Source organism: Natrix helvetica (genome assembly GCF_964273705.1).
Source record: "Natrix helvetica genome assembly, chromosome: Z".
NCBI classification, from domain to species: Eukaryota; Metazoa; Chordata; class Lepidosauria; order Squamata; family Natricidae; genus Natrix; species Natrix helvetica.
The window spans coordinates 54822925-54847904 of record NC_138554.1 but is presented as its reverse complement, the minus strand read 5'-3'; the positions used below and the strand labels follow the sequence as shown (position 1 = coordinate 54847904).

Sequence of the window (24980 nt, the reverse complement as noted above, 5' to 3'; positions counted from 1 at the left end):
ACCTGCTATTTTTGTAGCCACCTACTTCCAAAGATTCTTCCAGTATGACCATAGTTATTTTTAAAAGTACAATACAATACAATACAATAGTAGAGTTGGAAGGGACCTTGGAGGTCTTCTAGTCCAACCCCCTGCCTAGGCAGGAAACCCTATACCGTTTCAGACAAATAGCTATCCAACATCTTCTTAAAGACTTCCAGTGTTGGAGCATTCACAACTTCTGGAGGCAAGCTGTTCCACTGATTAATTGTTCTAACTGTCAGGAAATTTCTCCTCAGTTCTAAGTTGCTTCTCTCCTTGATTAGTTTCCACCCATTGCTTCTTGTTCTACCCTCAGGTGCTTTGGAGAATAGTTTGTACAATATTCCCTAAAATAGATCAGATTATGAATGACTTTAACTTTATGGCATGGCTGAGTTTACAGGTGTACCAAAGGAGTTATGAGGGAAAAATTATGAGTTATGAGGGGGAGTGACTCACCCACCTAGAAGGGAAGTATTTGATTCAAGGGACTAACACAGATGTCTGTTCATTGAATTGGACCCATCAAGGAGAGAGAAAGCCACCCAAGTTCTACTACGCAAAGAAAGACATTGCATAACCATACTCTGTGTATTGCCCTTAGTCTATTTCACTGAAGTTGAAGTGAAACAAGTGTTAAAACTCCCAACAAGCGTTGGAGTGATGTGGATACAACAGGGTGAGGGAGAAACATGATGTTTGAGATATAATTTTGTGAAGCATCTTTGTAGGGGTGAGTGTGGATTATTAGGAATATTTCCACTTTCCAACCCAAACCCTTCAGCATTCACCTTCAGAAAAAAATAAGTATTAGCAACACGGAGAATGAGATTTGTCTCCCTTTCACTTCTTTTTCTCTTGATGTCTCTTCCTTGCTTACTTCCATCCATTAGATTTTTGCAGCTTTCCCACAATTTTACTGAACATCAATTCAAAGGCTCATCTTCATATCCAACTGTTATTGACTCTTTTAATTTCTCTGATTGTGAGGCTAAAAAGGAGAATCAGGTGGTCTCTCCGCCTGCAGTTCAGAAGGCAACAGGCTGTCAGCTGTCTCTGAGTACAGACAATTACTAATTGCTAGCAGTTGCTGATTCAGAATATGACCTTGGGAGAATGCCAAGTCCAAAATCATATTTTAGCTAAAGAAAGGTGAGTGCTGGACATGTAATAACACTTTAAGAGGAAGTGGCATTATATGACTTTATCAGGTTATATCCAAACTGCTCAAGACCTGCCTTCTTGTTGCCTCCTCCCTGACTGTTCATTCAAGTTTCCCCTGCTGCTTACCATGGGACTTAGTTGACGTCTGTGGAACTATTTGATGCTCAACCTATAAACTATTTTAAATTTTCTTTCACTATTTCTGTTTCCAAAATCTCCTGGCTAGCAGATTGTAGAAATGGCATAATTGTGAGGAAAAGAACTCCATTTTTTCTTTACCTCTAAATAACTAGACCTTTCTGAATATCAACATTTGCACACTAATAAGCACACTAATAACATTTCTCAAGTGTAACTGCCATGCTTTCTGTGTGCACTAGTCCAAGACATAGACAATAACATCCACTAACTGTACCACAAAAATGTGCCATTTGCCACTTTTAAAGGACATCTCAAGATGCAACCTTTGTATCACTAACAGTCATCAATTACAGAGGTCACTAAAATTGTATTTATCTGTTCCAGTTTAAAATTTTTTTTTTGTTTTTTACACTGTAAAGGCAGCAATTCTATTCAATTGTACTTGCTTTAAAATAACATTTCTCCCTTTCCCTACCACTTTTTTGCAACTCTTTGCTTATATCATTTATAACTTCATACACCATCTTTTTTTCCTTAAAATTCTCACCTCTAGTCAATCATTTAGTTTTCTCCTTTCTCGGAACCCATACTTTTATTGCTTTACCAGACACGTTTCCTAATTAACTTATTTCTATTTCATTTTAATGTAGTGTTTCTAATATATTCAACTTTCAATTACAAATAAAAATATACTGTTATACAGAAGATTCTTATGCACACCTATTTCCCTTTGTTTCAACATTCATTCCTAGCAACAAACTACATAGTACCCACTCTTTTCTACCAAATTAACTTATCTAGGTATTTCCTTATTGACGATAAACAATTCACTTACTTTGCGCTGTTCCATTCTGCCTGCAAGAGAAGAGCTGACTAGAAAATGGCCAGCACCTGTACTGCTGCTGTCCTTTTTAAACCCTTTCCCTAGCTAGCACTGCAACTTTATCTATAAAAGCGGTGCTGAGAAACAGCTGGTGTGATATGGGGAGGGGGGAGTAAAGAAGCCTGAAAGTGATAATTTTCTCTAACAGTATTCTAAGAGTAGTGGGACAGGAATAGTAGTAGTAGTAGTAGTAGTAGTAGTAGTAGTAGTAGTAGTAAAACTCACAAGGTATAGTTATAGCAATGAGAAAAGTGGTGTAGTGACTAATAGCTTGTGAATGTTTTGTGTTGGCTCTTTTGTCTTGAGCCCACCAAATTGGGTATAATTAAAAGAACCTTTGCTTTACCTCGTAATTTCCTATTTCTACTTTATTTTAGTTTAATGTTTCTGTTGTTTTATTCAACTTTTAATTACAAATAGCAATAAACAGAAGCACTTCTTATACACAGTTTTCCAGTACTAGAGGGGCTTTCACAGGGAAGAGAGAACTGATGTATTCTCCAAAGCACAAGGGGTAGGATAATAAGCTTCTTAAAGAGAGATCCAACCTAGGAAACATTTTCTGACAGAACAATTTATCTATGGAATAGCTTACCTCGCAGAATTGTGGGTGCTCCATCACTGGAGATTTTCAAATATAGACTGGATAACTATGTGACAAGGATGTTATGAGGTCTGCCTTGATCAGAGGGTTGGACCTCCCTTCCAGCCCTATAATTGTGTTCTATTTTCCCTTATTTCAGCGTTAATTCCCTGTAACAAACTACATATTATCCACTCTCTTTTATCAGATTAACATATCTAGGTATTTCATTAGTAAACATTTTTATTGATGAATACAAGTTAATTTACTTGATAATTTTTCATTATTTCTGTGTAAATTGAAACTGTTCATGTTCCTGTCAAATACAACCAGCTTGATTTTTAATACATTAATTTTCAGATCCATATTCTTGTTCCCTCACACAACCTATCTAAAATTAACTACCAATATAATCAACACTATGACATAATTGATCTGCATATTCATACTGGATAAACTAACCTTATTTATATTTTAGTATTGTTTCAGTTATAACTATCTCCTATAACTATTGCTTCATCATTCTTCAATTGTTTCACATCATTTACAGAGGGGTTTTTTGTCTTTTTTCTTGGACATTAATATTTATAGTATTTCATCTCTTCGCATGGAAGACATTTTCCCTTCCTGAGAATTGCCCACCAAAACTAATGGAGAATTCAAGATATCGTGACTAGTTCAGAGACTTGAACTTCAGAATTTTAGTTTTTAACTTTTAAAACCATTTGTCTCCCGTTTTGCACATGACGTGTCACCTCAATGTTTTAGGGCAACAATTTAAGAAGTCTTAATAACACATTGAGACATGATGCGGGGCTAGTTTGAATTTTTGTTTGCCAGATCGTTATTAAAAATATCCCTTGAATTATATAAAAGTTCAATCTTCATTGACCTTACTCCAATGCTTTCCTTCCTAGCCAAATATGGAATTCAGAATTTAGTGGCAAAACCGCCCTGCTTTCCATTGATTTGATTGCATTTTCAATATTGAATATCTAAAACGATGAAAAACAACGTAAAAGCCGAGTGTGCTTTTTAGAGGCTTGCGCGTTTGGAATTTGACTAAAACTCAGATGCTTTACACCGCATACAACATTCCACTGGGAGAACATTAGAAAGATCTACGGAAAAAGGAAGTTCCGTCTATTAACTACTAGTTTCTATCTCTATGGTGACTACCGTGGTGCCACGTCTTGGCGCAAGCGCATTGGAGTTAATGCTGACGGTGGTTGACGGGGACCTAGTGGGGTATCGCGGCCTAAGGATCTCTGGGAGAGCGACCACGGAGACAAGATGAACTTCTTACGGGGCGTCATGGGCGGTCAGAGCCCTGGACCTCAGCCGTCCGGTGCTGATACGGTAAGTTGGACAGTCTGGCGAAGAAAGTCCGGTTTAGGACTCTTTCTCTGCATGGTGAGTCGTAAGACCCTCTTCCCGGCAAAGCCCTGCTTCATAGACCCACGTTGTCCCCTTGGCACACTGCGTGGCGATTTCGCTGCTTTTGCAGAGCTTTGACAGAAGCTTTGAGGGTGGATATATCTTCGAAGTAACCCATTTGTATTGTAGCTGTTTCTTTTTTTTAATAATTGTTTTTAATTATTTTTAATTTTTAAAACAAACACAACACATCCTTCTTTACATACTGTAGAAAGTGTATCAGTTGGTTACAAAAAGGCTTTCGTGCATCTCTTCCACAGTCATCAATCATAATTCATATTAACTCAAGTATTTCAACTCAGATATTTATACGTTACCATCATCATACCTCCATTTTCATTTGACTATAATTGTTTAAACGTCCTTCATCATAAAATATACAAAGATTTAATACATAGCCACATACTGACATTTCATTTACTATTTCTAAAATCCTCCAATAACACTGAGTCCTTAGGTCCTATTCTAGCTAAACATCCATAATATTTAGTAAAAAAAAATTCTAATCCTCCTTTCCAAATCACTGTTTACAATTTACATCCAGTTTCCTTATGCTGTGCCCATACATATATATACATTGTTATCATTATCCCTCCTTTATTTGACTATATCCTGTATCATAACATTTTCCCCCTAATAATCAAGACTTAACTGTATCTAACTTAGTTCTTTTTTATTAACCTTTATATATAATCCAAAAGGATTTCTAATCTTCCTTTCATGGGTACCATTCAATATTCATATCCAATTATTACTTATAATACTACACATTGTATACATTATTATCATTATCAATTATTTATTTAACTATATCTATTGTCACTAAATTTCACTAAGTTTAATAGTTTTAAATTATACTCTTCCATCTATCAACCTGTATCTTTCCAGTAGCAAAACAGTCTCATATCTTCTGCAATTTGTGGTGTCAGTCCTCTAATCATCTCCTTAATCAACTTTGTATGGATTCGTCTTAGCAACTCCTTGCTTGTAAAATCTTTCATGTAATTTCGATGCCCTTCTTCTGTTTCCTTAATCAGCTTATCTTTGATTGTCCGTAGTGTTATCAATGATGTTGCTAATGAAATTTCTCTCTTTAAATCCATAAATTCTTTTGTTTTTTCTTCTTCTGTATCTTGCCATCTGGGGTAGATTTCCCCTCCATTTAATTCCTCTTTCAGTATTCCACTCTTTCCATTTTCAGAGACAAACCAATCACCATAAATATCAGCAAATTTAATTACTTTATATTCATTTTCCTCTTTGATTTTTAGGATTTGAACCACCACTTTTTCCACTTGATAAACATCTCCAACTTCTTCATATTTTGCTATTAGATGCTCTAAATCTTCCAACTTCTTCTCTATCCTCTCATATGTGTTTGATAATTTCTGTATTTCTGAGAATATCTTTTGCAGACAAGTTTCTTTCTGCTGTTGAAATTGTGCCATTATCTCCAGCTAACAAACACTGCTGCTCTAGCTTGGAAGGTTAACAAGATTAAGCATAGATTCACAATAACGTTTTATTTTCACTTTTCTCTGGTTAAAGATATACTTCAAAGGGACATCTGTATGCTTTTCTCTAAAACAAGCAGTGAGACCTTAGAGTGCCAAGCCAGAAAAGTAATCAATGAGAAAAGTAATAGTGTTTCCAATACACAAATCTCCAGCCTCTGAGTAGCAGTGTTATTGTTGCAATTTTCTTTGGTTTTTTTTGTATCTTTTTTGTATTTCAAGTTTTAAAAAAAGTCTGATTCTTGAATGAGTTAGAAGAACACCTACAGTAATGAAAGAGGAGAATTTTAGTCCATAGGTTACAAAGAATAATAAAAGGAAAAAAAATAGAAGAAAACTTAATCCATTTGTTTTAAAAGGCTTGCATAAATTCCATCCATGAAGATAGCATTTAGAAAGTAAGATAACCCACTGTCTAAAGCCATTCCAAACTTAATTCCGCCGCTTATTTCTTCTGTTCTCCAATTTAAATTAATTTTAAGTTTTTTATAGGCAGTCTCTTTTAAAACGGTAAAAATTCCTCACCAGCTGGAAACACTTTCTCTTTCCGTATCCTTCCGTTTTGGAGCCCCCCAAAGCTTCTGTAAGCTTAGGATCATCCAGCAGGCACTGGTACGCCCGTACCTGGGCTTACCGGTCGTAACTCACCACTGATGTAACATGACTTTTAGCTGAATTTTTGTGCATATGTATAAAGGAATACAAGAACCTTTTTAGAGTAAATTACAAAGAGATAATAGAATAGCACATAGTTTTTTGTTTTTGCTACTTATTTTTTTCTTTTGGTAACTTGATTTTAAACATAACTAAAAAAATAAATAAGCTTGAAACATTTCTCTCAGTTGATCCACCATTTTTGCGTCCCACACAGGATTACTGAACAATAAATTTAGTATGATTGTTGAGTAGAAGATAATATGCTGTGACCTTTGATAATATTGCTACACCTAAGGCAGAAACACCATTCTGCTTATGTTCTGAGCATATTTTGTTGACTTAAGTTTTTTCACCAATGTTTCTGCAAAAGAATAGTTCTACCTTTGTAAATGTTGAGATGATAAAAACTTATGGGGGAAGCTGTTCCTGAGTGAGGGAACTCTTTTTGAGAAGGGCATTTTTTTCAGTGTATGGGAACCATAGGCTTTCCCTCCATATTAGAAGGGCAGATTCTATCTAGACTAGATGGTTCATAGGTAACAGGGACCTGAGCTGACAAGGAATGTACTGACAAGTACTATTCAAAAAGCAATGGTAGTTAATAATCTTTACATTTCACAACAGCTTTAAATGACATTAAACCCATTTTTCCTGGAGAAAAATGTTGGTAGGTTTCAAGTCTGAGAAGAGAAGATGAGTGAAGATAGATTATTTAATTCTTGTTTGTCTGGTAAGCTTTCACTGTAATGTCCAGTTGTTTTTACCTGCAAGAAGCAAACATATGCTTATCATGAATTTATCTTCTTAGAAAGATTTAGAAATTTTTAAAAAAACATTTGCTTGCTTTTTTTTTGGTTGAAGTGTGTTGGTTATGATTCTTTTTTAAAAATGGAGTAATAAAGCTTAGGATCTAGTGTAAGACTTACATGTGAATGAGAAGAAAAAGAATCCATTGATAAATAATTCTTCTGATCTGTTTTATAGATTTAGTATGTCTGTCATCATAAACTGGCAAATCCTTTTAAATGCCAGCACAGAGAACTTTGCAGTAAATACATTACAATGGAGGGAAACTAATCAAGGAGAGAAGCAACCCAGAATTAAGGAGAAACTTCCTAACAGTGAGAACAATTAACCAGTGGAACAGCTTGCCTTCAGAAGTTGTGGGTGCTTCATCACTGGAGGTTTTTTAAGAAGAGACTAGACAGCCACTTGCCTAAAATGGCATGGGGCCATGATGGCGAACCTATGGCACATGTGGGCACACGTGCCATCGCCAGATGCTCTTCTGGTTTCCGGCGCACACAGCTGGTCTACATGGGTGCCAGAGCACGGGAAAAAGTCTTGAAAGTGGCCTGGAAAACGGCCAAAACCAGGCTGTTTTCCAGGCCGTTTTGAGGATGCTTTCGGGCCAAAAAACGAAGTGAAAATGGCCCAGAAAATAGCCCGGAAAATGCCCCAAAAACAGGTATGCGCCCCATGGCCAGCTGGTCTTTGGATTTCCGATATTCTGGCGCACGCATATGCACGTATGTTCAGGTTTGGGCACTCAGTGCCGAAAAGATTCGCCATTACTGGTATAGGATCTCCTACTTGAGCAGGAGTTTGGACGAGAAGATCTCCAAGGTTCCTTAAAGCTCTATTCTGAATTGAAAATTGAATTGAAATGAATAAATTTTGAAAGACTGCTGATGTAGTGCTTAAGATGATATAGAGCAGTGAGTCCCAGGTTTACCCTCTATTACGAAAGCTTACTGGGTGACTTTGGGATAGTCACTCTGTTAGCCAATATACCTCATGTTGTTTGTGAAAATAGATTATATATCTCATCTTGGAATTCTTCTAAAAAAGTGAAATCTAAATCTATTAAATAGATAAAAGATTATTCCTTAAAAATGAAGAACTAATATCTAATAATCATTTTAGTAATTATTTAATAATTTTAATTAAGGCTGCACATTGCTTTAAAACTGGTTTGTTCAACCATTTTTTCTCAAAAGATCAACAATTTGATATGTTCATACAAAACATTAAGTCAGTATCAGGTATGCTGTACTGTGGTTTTGCACTTCTGTATAAATCCATCTAGCACATAGTTTCAAATGAAGAATTCCTATTTCTCCTAGGCGCTGCTTGGAGTGTCCAAGCACGGGTTAACATCAGCTTGCTGCCCAAGGACTGAGTTCGAATTCTTGTAGCTCCGCCTCTTGCTCTCCTCAGAGGCTCAGTTTTAAAAACTCAGTCGCACTACAGGACGCAATTTGGGGAGATCCAGTCCTTGATCAGCAGACTGGACCCTTTGGTTAGTGTAGTTAGCTCCTTTTGAGTAAAATAGTTAAGTTTAGTTAGCTCCTAGATAGAAGTTTGTTATTTTTCTGTATTTTTCTTGGATTTTCTTGCATTTTCGGCTTTTTGCAGTTTGAATTTGGCGCGCGAGCCAGGCTGCCTGGAGCGCGACTCGCTTCTCGCAGCGACGAGAGCAGTCGCACCGGGGGGGTTCGTTTGGCGGCTGCCAGCAAACAACGGGGGTGCAGGTAGGAGGCTAGGACCCCAAGGGACAGCATTAGGCTGTTGCCTTTTCCCCCGGTGCCGCTCCAGGCGCGAAAACGCGAACGGCGGCCATTTTTATTTTAAATTTTGGCGCGCTTTTTCTGCCGGGGCTTTTAGCCTCATCGCGTTGCCTGCGCTCTCTGCAGATCGCCGCAGTAGGGATTGAAGAGGACCATCGCAGGGTCTCCTGACTGGGTCTCTTCCCCTCCAGACCTACAAGCGGCCGCAGGGGTTCTTTTGGTCATCTAGACCATTCACCCTTGCCTTCTTCAGCGCGGATCTGCTGGCTTCCGACCTCATTTCAGCCGGAGCCATTTTCCAGCCACCACTTGCCTACAGCAGGAGGATCCCAGAGATGCAAGCCTCGGATTCTCCAGCACCTCAGCCATCGGGAAGGATTCCCAACGCTATGGAGAAGCAAGTGGATCAGCAGGCTGGCCCACCAGCAGCTAAATGCAGCAGGACCAACCCTGCTGCTAAAAGTGAAGGGGTGGGATGCCCAGCTAAGGGGAAGGCTCCTAAAGCCAAGCAGCCTTCTAAGGCTGAGGAGATACTAGATGCTAGGAGGCAGAGGACCCTGGAGAAACAGTTCCAGAAGGCCTTTTCTGCCCAGCAGGCCCTTCCTCCAGCCCCTACTCCTGGGGAGGAAGGGGTTCCTGTTCCATCTACCTCCAGACAGGGGATTCCTCCCTCCCTTCCAGGGGAAAGTGAGGAATTTGATTTTTCCCCTAATCCATCCAGGGCCTCTATGGGTTCCCCAGGCCATTCCCTGGCAGCAGATTACCTTGATGAGGCAGACTCCCTGGCAGAGGAGGGGTCCTTCATCTATTCAATAACTGGGCCAGATACCCCTCAGGCCCACGATCTCCCCTTGCCCAAAAGCATGCAGGAGGTGGTGGCAGAGGCCATTTCCAGGGGTATCACTGATGGGATGATGCAGCTGGCATCTAAGCTTCCCTTTGCATCTGTTAATCCCAGTAAGGGGAAACCAGCTAGGGCACAAGGTCCCCCAGCTAGGGAAGCCTCACCTGATCCCTCGGGCATCAGCGAGGTTTCTGACTCAGAGGAGGTGGAGTGTGATGCTCCAGACCTCTCTGAGGATGAAAATTCCACTCCAGAGCCTCCCCCCTCTCTGGGTCTTTTTAACTCTTCCATGTTTAAGGCTATTCTGACTAAGGCCCGGGCTGCAGGACCCCAGATGGGCCTTCCAGCCCCCAAGCCCAAAACTACCTCGGATCAGGCTTCCATGGAGACCATCGGTCCCCAGGACCCAGGGGCAGGGCTTTTCAACGAAGTTTCCCCCCCCCCTTAGACTTGGTTCCAGCCCCTCAGCTGTTCCTAGACATTATCCAACGCCAATGGACCCAGCCTGGTTCCTTGGCAAATCCCAGCGGGAACGACAAGAGGCTATTTACCATGGAAGAGCCTCTGGAGGAGCTTCTAAAGCTTCCCCAGGTCGATGACCCCATTATGTCCCTTACCTCCAATTCGGCTCTACCTGCTGAATTACTGGAGGGGCTCAAGGCAGAGGACAAAAGGGCTGAATCGTCTTCTATCAAGACGCATATGGCCACTGCCTGGGCCATGAGAGCATCTTCTGCCTCTTCCTACTTCGGGAGGGCAGCTCTCTTCTGGCTTCGCAAACTATTGGCCGGCCTACCGGCTGGGGACACTAAAATGAGGCAGAACGTAAATAAAATCATAGCAGCCATAGAATACTCTGCTGATGCCTCACTTAGCGCCACTAAGTTTTCCTCCAGGGCATTAGCCGCCAATGTGACCTCACGTCGCCTACTGTGGCTCCGCCACTGGCAGGCAGATGTCAAGGCGAAGTGGAAGCTGGCTTCCGCTCCCTTTAAGGGTGGGAAACTTTTTGGGGAGGCCTTGGATTCCTTTCTGATTGAATCCAAGGATAAACGCAAGGTACTCCCAGCCATGACCAAGAAACCTGAACGCAAGGGCCAGCCCTTTCGGAAGGGTTCCTTTCGGGGCTCCGAGCCTTCCACCTCCTCAGGTGGTTCAGGCCGTCCCTTTCCCCAGTCACAGGAACGTCCCCAGGACAGATCTTTCTACAGGGATAGAAATAGACAACAGGGCTACCGTAAACCTTCCCGAGGGGGGTTCTCCAACCGCCCCTTCAGGAAATCCAAGTGACAGTCACAGGGACCCTCCCATAGACGGCCGTCTCCAACTCTATGCCGCCCAGTGGGAGGAGACCACGACGGACGTGTGGATCCTCAACACGATCCGTCACGGCCTGACCCTGGACTTCCTTTCCCCCCCCCCAAGATCCCGGGTTCGCTGCCCCACTCCCAGGTCACCTCACAAGCTCCAACTAATGAGGGCGGAGATAGACCACCTTTTAGAGATAGCGGCCATAGAAAGGGTACCCGAGGGTCAGGAGGGCACAGGCTTCTATTCCATCCTGTTCCTAGTCCCCAAGCAATCGGGAGGGGTGCGGGCAATCTTGGACCTCAAGCGACTCAACAGGCACCTAGAATACAAGCGTTTCAAGATGCAGTCCCTGCAGACCATCCTGGGTTGCATCAGGCAGAGAGACCTCTTGACTTCGATAGACCTGAAGGAGGCGTACCTGCACGTTCCGATTCACCCGGCGCATCGCAGGTTCCTGAGGTTCCAGTTTGCCAACCAGCATTTCCAGTACAGAGCCCTTCCCTTCGGACTCTCGTCAGCCCCACGCACCTTCACCAAGCTGCTGGCCGCCATCGCAGCTCACCTACGCTCAATTCCAGTGAGGCTGGAGTGCTACCTGGACGACATCTTGATCCACTCGTCATCAAGGGATCAGGCGCAACAAGACCTCAACACCACCATTCAGGTCTTGCAACAGCACGGCTTCTCGGTCAACCTGGCCAAGAGCCATCTCAACCCGACCCACAGGATCCAGCATCTCGGCACCGTCATCGACTCAGAGTCCTGCAAGGTCTTCCTCACACAAGAGAGAGTGGACAGCATCAGGTCTCTCGTGCGGAGGATCCGGTCCACCAGGTCAGCAACGGTAGTTTCCCTCTCTCAACTGCTAGGGAAGCTGGTGTCCTGCATTTCGGTGGTCCCGTGGGCACGCCTCCACGCGAGGGATCTCCAGTGGTTCCTGCTGCCCCTCCAGAGACGCATGGCCAGCAACTCCAAGAGGGTGATACGTCTCCCTCCCAAGGTAATCCGTTCCCTCCGATGGTGGCAGTCGGACGCTCTCCTAAAGGGTTCCTACTTCAAGGAGCCGGAGCGCCTGGTCATCACGACAGATGCCAGCCTCTTCGGGTGGGGGGCGCACCTTCAGAACCAGGTGATCCAGGGCAGATGGTCTCCAGCGGAGCTCACCCACAACATAAACTGGCTAGAGCTCCGGGCTGCCAGACTGGCCCTGAAGCATTTCCTCCAGCTGATCAGGGACAAGGATGTGCTGATCCTGACCGACAACATCGCCACGAAAGCGTACATCAATCATCAGGGCGGCACACAATCCCTTGCTCTGATGACGGAGGCGGAATCCCTGGGTCGGTGGGCGGAACGACACCTCAGGTCTCTGCGGGCAGACCACATCTCGGGAGAAGACAACGCGACTGCAGACTGGCTCAGCAGATCCACCATCCAGAACGCGGAGTGGCGCCTTCACCCAGATCTGTTTCATCAGTTGTCTCTGCGATTCGGCCTTCCAGTTGTCGACCTCTTCGCGTCTCCGGCCAACGCCCAGCTACCCAGGTACTTCACGAGGTTCCAGTGCCCAGGGGCGGAAGGCACGGACGCTCTTCGTTCTCCCTGGCCTCCGGGTCTGCTGTACGCCTTCCCGCCCCTGCCGCTAATCCCACAGGTCATCGGGAAGATCCTGACAGAGGGAGCGGAGGTACTGTTGGTAGCTCCTCACTGGCCGAGGAGATCCTGGTTCGCCGACCTGGTCAGTCTCTCAGTGTCTCGTCCCTGGCGCATTCCTCAGGACCGCATCTCCCTCAGCCAAGGGGCCATCCATCACCCGGAACCCCAGTGGCTGAAACTTGCCGTGTGGCACTTGAAGGGGAGATCCTGAGGCTCAGCGCATACTCGGAGAAGGTGATCCGCACCATCCAGGCATCCAAACGTCCATCAACGATCAGAATCTATGAAGCCACCTGGTCGGCCTTCTCTCGCTGGTGCCTTCATCACCAGATCTCTGCCACTTCTGCCACCGTTCCCCAAGTGCTGGACTTTTTGCAGGACAGCCTTGACAGGGGTCTGGCACCAAACACCCTCAAACGCCAGACTGCCGCCTTGGCCTCCATCCTGTCTACTGAGTCGCACCTGTCCCTCAGCAAACAGCCGCAGGTGCGCAATTTCCTCAAAGGAGCCACCAATCTGGCTCCTCCTACCATCCACAGGTATCCTACCTGGGACTTGTCCGTGGTGCTACGTTCTCTGTCCGGGCCACCATTTGAACCCCTTCGGACAGTTGGACTACGCCACCTGACCCTCAAGACGACGTTCCTCATTGCCATCACTTCGGCACGCCGGATCTCTGAACTGGCGGCCTTGTCAGTCAGAGAGGACCTTTGCGTCATCCACTCCGACAGAGTGATATTACGTCTGGACCCGGCATTCGTACCAAAGATCAACAGCGTTTTCCACCGCTCGCAGGAAGTGATCCTCCCGGACTTCTGTCCGCATCCCAGGCACTCCAAGGAACGTGAGTGGCATAAGCTGGACGTCCGCCGTGCCCTACGGATCTACATGAAAAGAACAGCTCCTTTCCGCAAGTCGGAGGCCCTCTTTGTGTCATTTCAACCTGCCACCATGGGCAAGAAGGTCACCTCCGCTACAGTAGGACGCTGGATAAGGGCGTGCATCCAGCTGGCCTACGAACATCAGGGCAGGCCGGCGCCTCCTCGTATCACTGCACACTCAACAAGAAGTGCTGCCACATCGGCCGCATGGGCCACCCAGGCATCCATCGAGGACATCTGCCGGGCTGCTACGTGGTCAGGCCCGTCACCGTTTGTCAAGCACTATAAACTGGACACCTTTGCCTCGGCTGAGGCAGCCTTCGGGAGAAGAATTCTGCAGAGGGTTGTGGCTAGCCCCGCGCCCGTGAACAGTTCTTCCCTCCCTGGGGGATCATAGCTTTGGCATGTCCCGTGCTTGGACACGCCAAGCAGCGCCTAGGAGAATGACCGTTGTCTTACCTGAATGGTCTTTCTCTAGGCGCTGCGGGAGTGTCCAACCCCACCCTATCAGGGGTCGCGGGGTAGTTTCTTCATTGGACTGGACAGTTCCTTTGGACACTCCTTCGTTTTTAAAACTGAGCCTCTGAGGGGAGCAAGAGGCAGAGCTACAAGAATTCGAACTCAGTCCTTGGGCAGCAAGCTGATGTTAACCCGTGCTTGGACACTCCCGCAGCGCCTAGAGAAAGACCATTCAGGTAAGACAACGGTCATTTTATAAAATTGTGTATAAATTCATATTCTTTTAAAACTGTAACATATGAACTACACCATGTTTAATTTTTATTTCAATCTGAGAAAATATGTGAATAATGTTTTCTGAGCTATAAAGGCCTTTGAATTTCACCATCTTAGAATCTTAATTTTTGAATCATTTTATTTCTTTTATAGATTCAAAAATTATGTGATAGAGTGGCATCTTCCACCTTACTTGAGGATCGCAGAGATGCTGTACGTGCTCTTAAATCTCTTTCAAAGGTATATATAAATATATTTCTAACAAAATTTCATTTGCACATGGCATCTAAAGAACGGTAGAATGTGATAACATTTTTAAAAAAATACTTGCTCTGTTTTTGACAGAAATATCGTTTGGAAGTGGGGATTCAAGCTATGTCTCATCTTATACATGTTCTCCAAACAGATCGGTAAGATTTGCCAGATGATTTTAAAATATACAGATAGGATCTTCCAATAATAAAATCTTGAATTATGAAATTGAATTATGATTGAAATGTAAGAAATATACTCATGAGAATCAAATTGATCATTATCTGTCCAGTGTTTTCTGCAATAATGGAGTATAATTCTACTTTAGTATATTTAAGAAGCTTCAGAACCTATCAATGTAACTAACAAATTATTTACATGAGATAATTAATCTGGAATGCATAGGACAGGTTTTTCATGCTTATTTATCTTTTGTTTAGCAACAATTTAAATAATGAATAATGAAACTTATAACTGGCCTTGAAGTTACAGCCTTTGTAGCAGCACCATGGTCACTTGATTGTAATTCAGGCACTTGGCAACCAGCATGTATTTATGATAGTCACAGCATCCCACAGTAACAATCCTCATTTGTAATCTGCACAGCGACCTTCCAACAAGGAAAGTGAGTGGGGAAGCAGGCAGGCAGGAAGTCACAAGTCATGGTCACATGACATTGTGATTAATGACCACAGTTGATTCACTTATAACATAGCCAAAACTATCACACTGCCTTTATAAGTCAGGCACAGTAATGTGATTTTTTTTTAGACCACATTATATAGTGCAGAGTTGTCAGTGCCTTTGTAGTATGCAAAGGCTACATGTAGTAGAATTTCTGAACATACTCCTTATCGAGTATTAAATATACTCCAAATCAAGGCTTTGCAATAAGCTTTGAAATGACATCAGAGATTATATAATTATATTATTTGCAATGTTAGTGTTAAATGCAGTTTATTCAATGAGAGTTTGTCCTTTTATTCATAGTTCAGATTCTGAGATAATCGGCTATGCTTTGGATACCCTCTGCAATATCATGTCCAATGATTTGGAAGAGGAAGAACAAGGTTAAGTAGTTGATTTTTAATATGTCCTTAACAAATAGATTTTACTTAATTTTATTTAATTTAGTGAATTTTTTTTTAATTAAAGTGATCTACTTTAGATATGCAAGCTTGCATTAAGTTTTGGCTCAGTTGCTGTCACCTCTATAATTGCCAGAGGAAATGTGATGCATATAAATCCAGTGTTAAGTTGAAAAAAAAGCTTTCTGTATATGAACTTGAGGTACTATGACTATCGCAGGGGGAAAAAAGTTATAATCCAGGATTTGATTTCCTCCCACCCCCATCCCATTTTTGCAACATGGCTATTAGATGGGGATCTGTAGAGTCCTTCTAACCTTCTCTAGTGCAGCTATAAGGAAGTGAGAAAAGAATAGTGTGGTGCCCCAGGCTTATGAAGGCACATTCGTGTTATTATTGATCATACTTTAGGGTTGCAGCCAAACTAATCCAGTATTTCTTTCCCATTGCAGAAATAATTTTGCTTTAGTCTTTCCTAATTTATGTTTTGGATTTGTATGTTTTGTTTTTAATGAAGTGTGAGTGAAATAAGCAGCATCTCAAAGCATTGTTTTAAATTTAAGAAGTATATGCTGAAGCCAGTGGTCACAAAAATCAATTTGAATGAGTATAACTCAAAACAAGTAAAGTAATTATGTTGGGAGTTCTAAAATTAAAGATTCTCATTTCATTCTAGTTTCAAATTTATTTTGTTTTACTGATAACCATATTTCATTGTGTGCTTGTTTTTATCTTACTTAAAGTTGCCAGCTTTAAATATCCTTGCTGTTTTTTTGCTGTTTCATGTTAAAGAAAGTAATTTAAAAAGATTTACAGTACTATATGTTGATGCAAAGGATTGGAACTGTTCTTTTATTAAATAGGCCCAATAAGAAAAAAAAAATACTGTAAATTGTTCAAATGTGCTGTCTTTCCCAATATTGGGAGAATACGAGTGTAGTGTATCCTGCATTGGGAGTCAACATCAACCCAAAGGAAATAATAATCTCAAGAAACCTGGCTATTGCCAAAATCTACTAATTGATAGGCATGCTTTTGGTAGCACAGAAGACAGACCTATGGCATCAGAACCAGTAATCCTGGAACTATTAAGATTCCTACAAATGGGACCTCCAGTGTAAGTACTGTGGGAGAATCACTGGAAAGAAAGAAGAGTTCAATAAGTGTGAGGTGAAGCAATACAACCCAGAAATCCTCCTTTATTTGGTTTATTATAAGTCTGCCTGAGAACTAACTTTCAAGTTTTATTATTACATTCTTATCCTGCCTAGATGGGTTTGCTATCTACTTGGGGCTTGACAAAGGCTGACAACTAATGCATTGAATCAATTTATTGCCACTTTGGGCTATGTCCTGATTGGGTGATGGGCATCCTTTCCTAAGAGTGTCAGCATCTTCACTTTCCCAATCATTCAACACTTTCCCTCACTTTCCCTCCCTTACCATATAATGGGTTCTTAGGTTTTTTGCTGTTACCAAACCTATTTTGGCAGATGCCCAAAAGCATACTCATCTATTATATTGGTAGCCATATTAACTGAAGGTATAGAACAAGGGGTTCTCTCTGTGAAAAGAACATCAGGTGGTCAGGAACTACAGAGCCGGGGCCTGCGGCTGATGCTTTGCAATGCAAGGTCCGTAACCAACAAGGCCCCCCTCATTAATGAGTTGATCTCTGAGGGGGAGCTGGACCTTGCAGGGATAACGGAGACCTGGTTGGGCCACGAGGGTGGTTTACCCCCTCGTGGAAATGTACCCACCAGGTTTCCGTGCATTCCATCAGCCTCGGGCCCTGGGTAAGGGTGGTGGGGTGGCGGTAGTTATACGGGAAGGTCTAGAGCCGAGGGAGTTCACTGTTCCTCAGATATCCGGGTGTGAGTCCCTTGGTGTGAAATGGGGCCCAGGGAGGCAGGTGGGTTTGCTGATTGTATACTTGGCTCCTCGCTATACATCAGCGGCCCTGCCCGAGCTCCTCGAGCTGATCTCGGAGACGGCGGTTGAGATCCCCAAGCTTGTGGTTATGGGGGATTTCAACCTGCCGTCGACGGAAGCAGCATCTGAGGTGGCTCGGGAGTTCATGGCTTCCATGACAGCCATGGGCCTGACCCAATTAATTCAGGGCCCCACACACGAAGGTGGCCACACACTGGACCTTGTTTTTGTATCTGAGCAGTGGACGAGTGATCTGGGTATAGGGGACCTGGTTGTCACACCCCTGTCATGGTCAGATCACTCATGTCTCCGGCTGGACTTCCCTGGCGTTACCCCCCACCGCGAGGAGGCGGGACCAGACGGTCCAAGCTGGTACCGCCCCAAGCACCTGATGGAACCGGATAGGTTCCAGACGGAGCTTGGGCCATTACCTGTAGCGCTGACCCGCGCTCGGTCGGAGGACCTAGCGGCCGCCTGGAATAGGGCGGCGGCTGGGGCCTTGGACCGGGTTGCGCCTTTGCGACCTCTCCTGCGACAGCGACCCACCCGGGCTCCTTGGTATACCGAGGAGCTGAGGGTGATGAAGCGCCATAGGAGACGTCTAGAGAGCAGGTGGAGGTCCTCACGCTCCGAATCTGATCGAACACAGGTAAGTGCCTATTTACGGACCTACCTTGTGGCATTAAGGGCGGCCAAACGTAGATATTGCGCCGCTCTTATTGCGTCCGCGGATAACCGCCCTGCCGCCCTGTTTAGGGTGACCCGCTCCCTCTTGTCACAGAGGACGCGGGGGGCACCCTTGCAGGGCAGAGCAGAGGAGTTTGGGGAATATCTGCAGGACAAAGTCGCTCAGATCCGGAGTGGATGGGCCCCCCTCAGTGGACCAGACGGGCCGCCAACAGCGAGTCTTGTGAGACCATCCTGGGAGGAGTTTGATTCTGTTGCCCCCGAGGATTTGGATAGGTTGCGTGGACGGCTGCGACCCACCACATGTTTAATGGACCCGTGTCCCTCCTGGTTGGTACTGGCATCTTGGGAGGTGACCCGAGGCTGGCTTCTGGGCCTGGTGAATGCCTCATTGGGTGAGGGATCCTTGCCAACCGCCTTGAAGGAGGCGGTGGTGAGGCCCTTACTTAAGGGGCCTTCGCTTGACCCAACGGAGCTAGCTAATTACCGTCCAGTCTCCAACCTTCCCTTTTTAGCGAAGGTTGTTGAGAATGTGGTGGCGCAGCAGTTTCCACGACACCTTGACGAATCCGATTATCTAGACTCACGCCAGTCCGGCTTCCGACCCGGGCACAGCACGGAGACAGCCTTGGTCGCGTTGGTCGATGATCTCTGGAGGGCCAGAGATAGAGGTTGTTCCTCTATCCTGGTCCTATTAGACCTCTTGGCGGCTTTTGATACCATCGACCATGGTATCCTATTGCGCCGGTTGGAGGGGATAGGAGTCAGAGGTACCGTTCTGCGGTGGTTCGGCTCCTACCTCTCCGACCGGAAGCAATGTGTGTTGACAGGGGGACAGAGGTCGACCCCGAGGCCACTCACTTGTGGAGTGCCACAGGGGTCGGTCCTCTCACCTCTCCTGTTCAACACATATGTGAAGCCGCTGGGTGAGATCATCCGTGGTTTTGGGGTTGAGTGTCACTTCTACGCTGATGATACCCAGCTGTATATTTCAACCCCAAACCACCCCAACGAGGCTGTCGAAGTGATGTCCCGGTGTTTGGAAGCCGTCGGGGTCTGGATGGGGGACAACAGACTTAAATTCAACCCCTCCAAGACTGAGTGGCTGTGGCTACCGGCACCTCGGTTCAGCCAGCTGATTCCATCGCTGGCCATAGGGGGCGAACAATTGCCCCCTGTGGAACGGGCGCGCAATTTGGGCGTCCTCCTTGATGCCCGGCTGTCAATGGATGACCATGTGGCAGCCGTGGCAAGGGGGGCGTTCCACCAGGTTTGCCTGGTGCGCCAATTGCGCCCCCTACTGGACCGGGATGCCCTACGCACGGTCACTCATGCGTTGGTGACGTCCCGCCTGGATTACTGCAACGCTCTCTACATGGGGCTGCCCTTGGGACGCGCCCGGAGACTGCAGTTAGTTCAGAACGCAGCCGCGCGGGCTGTGATGGGGAGAACGAGGTACTCCCACGTAACACCTCTCCTGCGCGAGCTGCACTGGCTACCTGTGGTTTTTCGGGTGCGTTTCAAGGTGCTGATTACCATCTTTAAAGCGCTCCATGGTACGGGACCTAGTTACTTGCGGGATCGCATCCTCCCACATACATCCCTGCGGCCAATTCGCTCACACAGAGAGGGACTTCTCCTGGTGCCGTCCACTAGGCAATGCCAACGGGCGACACCGAGGAGTAGGGCCTTCTCTGTGATGGGCCCAACCCTCTGGAATGACCTCCCCCCCGATATTAGAATCACTACTGACCTCCGCTCCTTCCGGCAAAAATTGAAGACTCACCTGTTCCGATTAGCAGGCCTGGCATAATTACAACTGTCCCTTCTGGCAAATGTATTAACTGGTTATTTTAGGGGTATTGTTTTTAACTTATTGTGTGTGTTTTAGGGGTTCAAAATCCTATATTTATATATATTGCTTTGTACAGTTCTTTTAATTCCATTTTTAACCTCCTCCATTCCAACTGTACATATTCAATTTTTATTGTATTTTGATATATTTTGCATGGACTGTACACTGCCCCGAGTCCCTTTTTGGGAGAGGGGGCGGTCTAGAAGCATGAATAATAAATCAAGATAAGATGGTGCTAAGATCAGATCTCTGCTTTATGCCCAATGACAGTTCCAAATTCCACCGAGCCCAAGTAATTTATTCCCCCTTCCCACTCTAGATTACAAACCTGCCACAATCTGGATGCGCATGGATTACTTACAATTATACTTCAGATATATACCAAATAAGCATTAAGTCTATCACTTATATACTTGAGGTATTTACCAGCAGCAATTGTGTCAGAGAATATATTGCTGTGGTATGTTCATCTAGCACAACTCTTCTCTTATCATATCTAGTCAGAGTGCCAGCAACGTCAAAAAATGAGAATTCTTCTAATTTTTTAAAGATATTGATCTTGTCTGAACCATCTACACACATTAAATATTATAAGACAGAAAAGTGAGGCTCCACAGATCTATACTGGGTATGCTTTAACATTGAACGAACACTCCCTGAGCATACTAGGGCAGGGATGGCGAACCTATGGTACGTGTGCCACAGGTGACACGCGGAGCCATTTGTCAGGGATGCGAAGCGCTCTGTTAGCTGGCCGGCATGTATGCGCGCTGTGGCCAGCTGAGTTCACCCGTTTTTAAAGCCATTTTTCGCCCTCCCAAATGGTCAGCTGAAATTAGAATGTGAATCTGAAGAGAGGGACTTCATCCACAGGAAAAAAATCTTAAGCCTTCTAACTAGAAGAGTATAAGTAAATATTTTTTAGCACCAATTTGTATTCTTCTTTTCAACATTAATTATATAAAATCAATTGTGCTTCTTTGCAATATTAAATAGAAGTCGCTTTATTTTTTAAAACTTTCTCTTTCTCCCTCTGCTCTTACAGATGATTCTGAAGGTAAAAGAAATGGAGTATATATCAGCATGATGCATTTAGATGTAGTTCTACGTATTGATTATTCTCAACACTTACCCGTTTGAAAAAAGGATGCTATATTTTAGAAATAATCTTAGCACCTTTTACATGCACACAAGTGTCTGATACAAACGTGAGACGTTGCTGTTCATGTTAAGAGTAGTCATGCAATAATTTCAATTATTTGAAAAAAATATGGATGATATTAGATACTGAAGTAAAATACTTGGGATTTTTTTTTGCTTAAAGAACTTTCAATTAATATGCTGTTTAGAAATAATTGCTAAAGGCAATTATTATTTCTTGAACAATTTATAGGAGCAAATTGACTTTTTTGCAGTCCTTTTACAACAGAGTTGGCTCCATTAGCATGCTTTAATTTATGCACTTTCATAAAGATAGTTTTCTAGTTAGCATTGTATATTATGCCTGTCCTGATTTATTAAGTGGCCAATCTTCAGAAGCTTTTGTTCTAATACTCTACTAGGGATTTATAAAGAGTTTTAATATGGTTAATAATATATTTATTCATTATATATACATAGGGCTTGGGTTATTATATTTTATTAACATATTTTGAGCTATTATTAAAAAGAGTAAACATTTTTTTAAAAGAATGTGATCATTATATTGTTTTAATAACAATTTTGATTATCAAATATTGGAAAAATTGCAATGATACTAAGGAATTTTAAATACCTTAAGGGGAATGTATCTTTAAAAGGAAATTTTGATGTGTCCACTGTGCTTGCAGTTGACATTGCTAATGATGCACTAATTATTTTGAAGCACCATCATTCATCTCATTATGTCTTCACTGTGCCGCAGACATCCGGGTGTGAGTCCCTTGTCGTGAGATGGGGCCCAGGGAGGCAGTTGGGCCTGCTGATAGTATACCTGGCTCCTCGCTATACATCAGCAGCCCTGCCTGAACTCCTCGAGCTGATCGCATCGGTGGCGGTTGAGACCCCCAAACTTTTAGTGATGGGGGATTTCAACCTGCCGTCGATGGGAGAAGCGTCTGAGGGGGTTCGGGAGTTCATGGCTTCCATGACAGCCATGGACCTGACCCAATTAATTCAGGGCCCTACCCACGAAGGAGGCCATACGCTGGACCTTGTTTTTGTCTCTGGCCAGTGGACAAGTGATCTGGGAATAGGGGATTTAACTATCACTCCCCTGTCATGGTCAGATCACTCACTTCTCCGACTTGACTTCCCTGGTGCTACCCCCCGCTGCGGGGAGGCGGAACCGGAAGGCATTAGATGGTTCCGCCCCAAGCGCCTGATGGAACCAGATAAGTTCCAGATGGAGCTTGGGCCACCTCTTGTAGACCTGACCCACCCCCAGGTAGAGGACCTGGTAGCCGCATGGAATAGTGCGACTGCCGGGGCCCTAGACCGAGTGGCGCCTTTGCGGCCTCTCCTGCGGCAACGAACCACCCTGGCCCCTTGGTTTACCGAGGAGCTAAGGGTGATGAAACGCCACAAGAGACGTCTAGAGAGTCGTTGGAGATCCTCCAGCTCCGAATTTGACCGAGCACAGGTACGAACCTACTTAAAGACGTACCTTGTGGCATTAAGAGCGGCCAAACGTCAACATTGTGCCGCTCTTATTGCATCCGCAGATAACCGCCCTGCCGCCCTGTTCCGGGTGACCCGCTCCCTTCTGTTTCAGAGGCCGCGGGAAGCCCCTCTACAGGGCAGAGCAGAGGAATTTGGGAAATATCTGCAGGATAAAGTCGCTCAAATCCGGAGGGAATGGGTCCCTTTCAGTGGTCTAGTGGAGACGCCCGAGGCGAGTCTTGAGAGACCATTCTGGGAGGAGTTTGACTCGGTTGCCATCGAGGATTTGGACAGGTTACGTGGACCTCTGCGACCTACCACATGTTTATTGAACCCGTGTCCCTCCTGGCTTGTACTGGCATCCTGGGAGGTTACACGCGACTGGCTCCTGGGCCTAGTGAATGCTTCGTTGGGCGAGGGGTCTCTGCCGGCCGCCTTGAAAGAGGCGGTTGTGAGACCCTTACTCAAGAAGCCTTCCCTGGACCCAACGGAGCTAGCTAATTATCGTCCGGTCTCCAACCTTCCCTTCTTAGCGAAGGTTGTAGAGAGTGTGGTGGCCCAACAGTTTCCACGTCACCTGGAGGAGAATGACTATCTAGACCTGCGCCAGTCCGGCTTCCGACCCGGGCACAGCACGGAGACGGCCTTGGTCGCGTTGGTTGATGATCTCTGGAGGGCCAGAGATAGGGGTTGTTCCTCTATCCTGGTCCTATTAGATCTCTCGGCAGCTTTCGATACCATCGACCATGGTATCCTGTTGCACCTGCTAGAGGGGTTGGGAGTTAGGGGCACCGTTTTACGGTGGTTCGGCTCCTACCTCTCCGGCCGGATGCAACGTGTGTTGGCAGGGGAGCAGAGATCGACCCTGAGCCCCCTCACTTGTGGGGTGCCACAGGGGTCGGTCCTCTCGCCACTCCTGTTCAACACATACATGAAACCGCTGGGCGAGATCATTCGTGGCTTTGGGGTGGGATATCATCTGTATGCTGATGACACTCAGCTGTACATCTCCACCCCGAACCACCCCAACGAGGCCGTTGAAATGATGTCCCGGTGCTTGGAAGCCGTACGGGTCTGGATGGATGACAACCGACTCAAACTCAACCCCTCCAAGACGGAGTGGCTGTGGCTTCTGGCCCCCCGGTTCAACCAGTTGCTTCCATCTCTGGCCATCGGGGGCGAGCACCTGGCCCCCATTGAACAGGCGCGCAATTTGGGCGTCCTCCTGGATGCCCGGCTGTCCATGGATGACCATGTAACAGCCGTGGCAAGGGGGGCGTTCCACCAGGTCCACCTGGTGCGCCAATTGCGCCCCTTATTGGACCGGGATGCCTTACGCACAGTCACCCATGCGCTGGTGACGTCTCGCCTGGACTACTGCAATGCTCTCTACATGGGGCTTCCCTTGAGATGCACTCGGAGACTGCAGTTGGTCCAGAATGCGGCCGCGCGGGTGATTACGGGGAGGACTAGGTACTCCCATGTAACACCTCTCCTGCGCGAGCTGCACTGGCTTCCTGTGGTCTATTGGGTGTGTTTCAAGGTTTTGATTACGATCTTCAAAGCGCTCCATGGCAGAGGACCTAGCTACTTGCGGGATCGCATCCTGCCCCATACATCCCTACGACCAATCCGCTCACACAGAGAGGGACTTCTCCGGGTGCCGTCCGCTAAACAGTGTCGGGGGGCGACACCCAGGAACAGGCCTTCTCTGTGATGGGCCCAGCCCTGTGGAATGACCTCCCCCTTGACATCAGGATTACTTCCGATCTCCGCTCCTTCCATGTAAAGCTCAAGACCCACCTTTTTCAATTATCTGACCTGGCTCAACCGTAGTTTATCCTATTCCTCCTGACAGTCCTTTTTAAATTTGTAATCTTACTTTGGGGTATTTTTAATGGCTAATTTTTTATTATTATTATCGTGATGTATTTAAATATTACCTCCTCCGTGTATGTATATGTATGTATATGTGTGTATTTGTATGTTCATATGTATTTATGTATGTTTTTATTGTACGCCGCCCCAAGTCCCTTGCGGAGAGGGAGCGGCTAACAAATTAAATTATTATTATTATTATTATTATTATTATTATTATTATTATTATTATTATTATTATTATTATTATT

At 45.0% G+C, this 24980-nt stretch overlaps 2 protein-coding genes across 4 annotated transcripts in view; one reads left to right on the top strand and one right to left on the bottom strand.

Annotated features, from left to right (window-relative positions):
* Positions 1–2286, bottom strand: part of G3BP2 (G3BP stress granule assembly factor 2) — a 51709-nt gene extending 49423 nt beyond the window's left edge. For both annotated transcript variants that reach the window (XM_081971208.1, XM_081971210.1), the window contains exon 1: positions 2162–2286. In XM_081971208.1, the coding sequence (XP_081827334.1) occupies positions 2162–2176 (15 nt within the window). In that variant the 5' untranslated portion in view covers positions 2177–2286. The remainder of the gene's footprint in view (positions 1–2161) is intronic.
* Positions 2287–3891: 1605 nt separating this feature from the next.
* The window catches only part of USO1 (USO1 vesicle transport factor), an 86151-nt gene continuing 65062 nt past the window's right edge, over positions 3892–24980 (top strand). Inside the window, exons 1-4 of one of the 2 annotated variants that reach the window (XM_081971191.1) lie at positions 3892–4151; positions 14551–14637; positions 14743–14807; positions 15640–15719. In XM_081971191.1, the coding sequence (XP_081827317.1) occupies positions 4086–4151; positions 14551–14637; positions 14743–14807; positions 15640–15719 (298 nt within the window). In that variant the 5' untranslated portion in view covers positions 3892–4085. The remainder of the gene's footprint in view (positions 4152–14550; positions 14638–14742; positions 14808–15639; positions 15720–24980) is intronic. The other variant, XM_081971192.1, reaches the window with a different exon arrangement.